This window comes from Myotis nattereri (genome assembly GCF_964212035.1).
Source record: "Myotis nattereri genome assembly, chromosome: X".
Taxonomy (NCBI): domain Eukaryota; kingdom Metazoa; phylum Chordata; class Mammalia; order Chiroptera; family Vespertilionidae; genus Myotis; species Myotis nattereri.
Genome location: NC_138078.1, coordinates 8,344,797 through 8,348,091, shown reverse-complemented (window position 1 = coordinate 8,348,091; position 3,295 = coordinate 8,344,797). Strand labels below are relative to the sequence as shown.

Sequence of the window (3,295 nt, the reverse complement as noted above, 5' to 3'; positions counted from 1 at the left end):
TTTAATAGCCAGAGTTTTGTTCTTGATGTTTAAGTTTTATTTTCATTATAGTAGCTTAATAATAAAAAAGGGTGAGATGTGGGAAACTGATATAGGGTTAAGTCTCAGACTGACCTGTTGGCAAAGTCACAAACAAGACCCAGCTTAGAGGGCTCAGTCCTCTTAGCATAATTAGGCTTGACCTTATAACACTCCCTAGATCTTATCTGGGAAGCTAATGGGCTGAGGGAAGTGCAGGAAGTGTAACTATGGTCAAAACAAGTGAAACTCACAAGAACTGTGTAACTATGGTAACCACTACCTGTTTACCTCTGACTACAAAAGCTTGGTGAGGCCTGAGCACTGGTGGAAGTCCTTCCTCCTGAGTTGGACTTACCTGCCTGGCCCCCAATATTCCCAAATTATCTCGTGTCTTTCTCTTTCATTTGTGTGCGGCTCCTCTTCCAGATCCTGAACCCTGAACCACGTGGGGCGTGGAGGGAAACATTTACCAACACAGAGACTTAAATACTCTTTGAGAAGAAGCTCATTTCAGCCTAGCTGGTGTGGCTCAGTGCTTAAGCCTGGACCTAGGAACCAGGCGGTCACGGTTTAATTCCTGACTGGGGGCTTCATCCCAGTGGGGATGCGTAGGAGGAAGCCAATCAATGATTGTCTCTCATCATTAATGTTTCTATCTCTCCCTCTCCTTTCTGCTCTGAAATCAATAAAAATATATTTTTTAAAAATGATGCTCCCCTCTCTTAAAAATAATTATGATTTTAGAGGCAGAGTGAACATCTTATGCAAAAGTGAAGAAATAAATAAAAGTGTAGAATTACTTTTGAAGCATTTAAAAATTCTGGTAAGTATTTGATGGTCATAAGAAACAGTTGTTAACTTTAAAGGTATACTATGGTTATGCAAGGAAATGTCCTTTTTTTAAGAGAATAATTTTGAAGTGCAAAGGGATGAAGGAACGTGAAGTCTGGGGTTTGCATTTAAGTTCTTTGGAGAAAGAAAAATGGATGAAAAGAAGGGAAGGGAAGGAAGGAGAGAGAAAGTGAATATGGCCACTTCGCGGTAACTGTTGAGTCTGATAGTGGAAGGGGGATTCCTTCCGCTGTTCTGCTCTTGCACATGTGGGGACTTGCATGTGGTGGAGAGGTGTTAGGGCCACGCCGTGGAAGGTCAGGCTGGTTGTTTTTAGTGGGCGTTTGAGAGGGGGCTGTGAGAGTCCCAGCAACTCTCATTTCCACACAGTAGGTGTCTAACATTGATTATTTACCCTATAATAATTAAAATCCAGATTCAGTAAGACAGGTAGACAGTGGGGTTTTTTGGAATTTTTTTAATGAAAGTTCCTTAACCAAACAATGAGCCCAATTTGGGCATAGAAGCCAATGGCCACTTTCTGCCCAGAATGACCTTTGCCTTGGAACTATTTCATAGAGCATCCTGATAATACTTCACCCCCATAAACTGCTCTCATGGATTCCAAAAACTATGCAACCAGGAATTTCACACTTGCAAGACTTCAGGGTACACTTCGATGATGGGAAGCGGCTGGAAAGAGGTGGTAAGCAGCCCACTCAACATCATGAGGAAGGCAGCCAGAATCGCCACAGGCACGGCACTACCAATCTCCTGCCGGTCCGGCCTGAAGGGGATGTGGAAGGATGGCGGGAAGCTTATGCCCTCTTCATTCATCACGGAGTGGTAGTTCCACATCACAGCAGTGAGGATAAATGCACCCGCTATGATGCTCAGGACTCCAGAAGCGAGGAACAGATTACAGGTGTTGTCCTTCTGAAGCTGTCCCGCGTACACTCTCCGCAGGCCCATGACTGTGAGCACTTTTCCCAGGAGCCCGAGGAGGCTGGCGGCCAGCAGCAGGTTCTGAGCGATGCGGATGTCGAGCGGCAGGTAGGTGTCACTGTAGCTGTAGCGGTGACACTCTATTTTTCTGCTGTGGAGGTTGGCGGACTGGTAAGCGCAGACCTTCCACATCCCTATGCATGCCAGCCCCTGGGAGGGGGCGGAGATGCTCTCCATGTACCACACTCGCCACCTGGCCAGGCCCATGCAAATCATGGAGAACATCCATCCAAGGGTGTTGAGGGTGAAACTCACTACCTGGCAATTGGGGTGGATGAAAAAGGCCATGGCTATGTTTCCAGGGGATCTGCAAACCAATAGAGGGCGTCATGAGGTGGGACCCACGGCCTGGAACGGCCCCCCGGGGGTGAGCGGCGCTATATTGGAGAGGGAGATGCCATATTCCAGAATGGAGACACTTGGGACCCCCATGCTCGGCTGGCAAAGGGTCCGTGGGCAACATTTACTGAAAGCTTCAAATATTCAGACTTTCACCCTGGCAGGTGGTTAGAGCGTCTTCCCAATAGGCCAAGGTTGCCTGCCTCAATCCCTGCTCAGGGCACATACAAGAATCAACCAATGAATGCATCAGTCAGTGAAACAGCAAGTTGATGTTTCTCTCTCGCCTTCTCTCTCTGTCTCTAAAGTCAATCAAAAAATGTACAAACTTTTTTACAGGCAGTTCCACTTCTGGACATTTGTGAAAGACACAATTAAGATTGGCTACAGGCCAGCTGGCGTGGTTGAGTGTCCACCTATGATTCAGGAGGTCAGGGTTCGATTCCTGGTCAGGGCACATGCCCGGGTTGTGGGGTTGACTCCAGTGTGGGTCGTGCAGGAGGCAACAGATCCATGATTCTCTCTCATCATTGAGGTTTCTCTCTCTCTCTCCCTCCCCCTTCCTCTCTGAAATCAATAAAAATATATATTTTTGCCTGCTCCCAAGAGTCAGCAATCCCACTCCTGGATTGATACCCTGAAGAAGGGAAAGCAAGGGCACAAGCAGAGAGTTGCAAGCAGATAGTTGCACCCCCATGTTCATAGCAGCATTATTACCACAGCCAAGGTTTGGAAACAGCCCAATGTTCATCACGGTGAGTGCACAGTCAGCATGTGGGCCGCCCAAACCATGGGATATCATCCAGTCTTGAGGACATTCTACCGAGTGAAACGAGCCAGCAACACAAAGACAAACCTGCATCATTTCACCTCTATGTGGCCCCTAGAGCAGCCACACTCAGCGACAAAAAGCCACTGTGGGAGCCAGGGGATGGGGAGCAGAGGGGATGTAGTGGTCAATGGCACAGTTTCCGTTTGGGGAGGTGAAAAAGTTCTGGAGATGATGGTGGTGACGGTAGCACAACATTGTGAAGGTGCCTAGTGACACTGCACTGTATGCTTAAAAAAGGTGACTGTTCCGTCTGATCAAATCATTGGT

The 3,295-nt window shown here is 47.5% G+C and overlaps 1 protein-coding gene across 1 annotated transcript; it reads right to left on the bottom strand.

The window, feature by feature from the left end:
• Positions 1–1,500: 1,500 nt before the first annotated feature.
• On the bottom strand, positions 1,501–2,145 carry LOC308510914 (claudin-34-like; the record flags this gene model as incomplete). The annotated part of the gene is made up of 1 exon (XM_081080986.1): positions 1,501–2,145. One exon carries the CDS (start codon positions 2,143–2,145, stop codon positions 1,501–1,503), a length of 645 nt encoding a protein of 214 aa, XP_080937112.1.
• Positions 2,146–3,295: the final 1,150 nt, after the last annotated feature.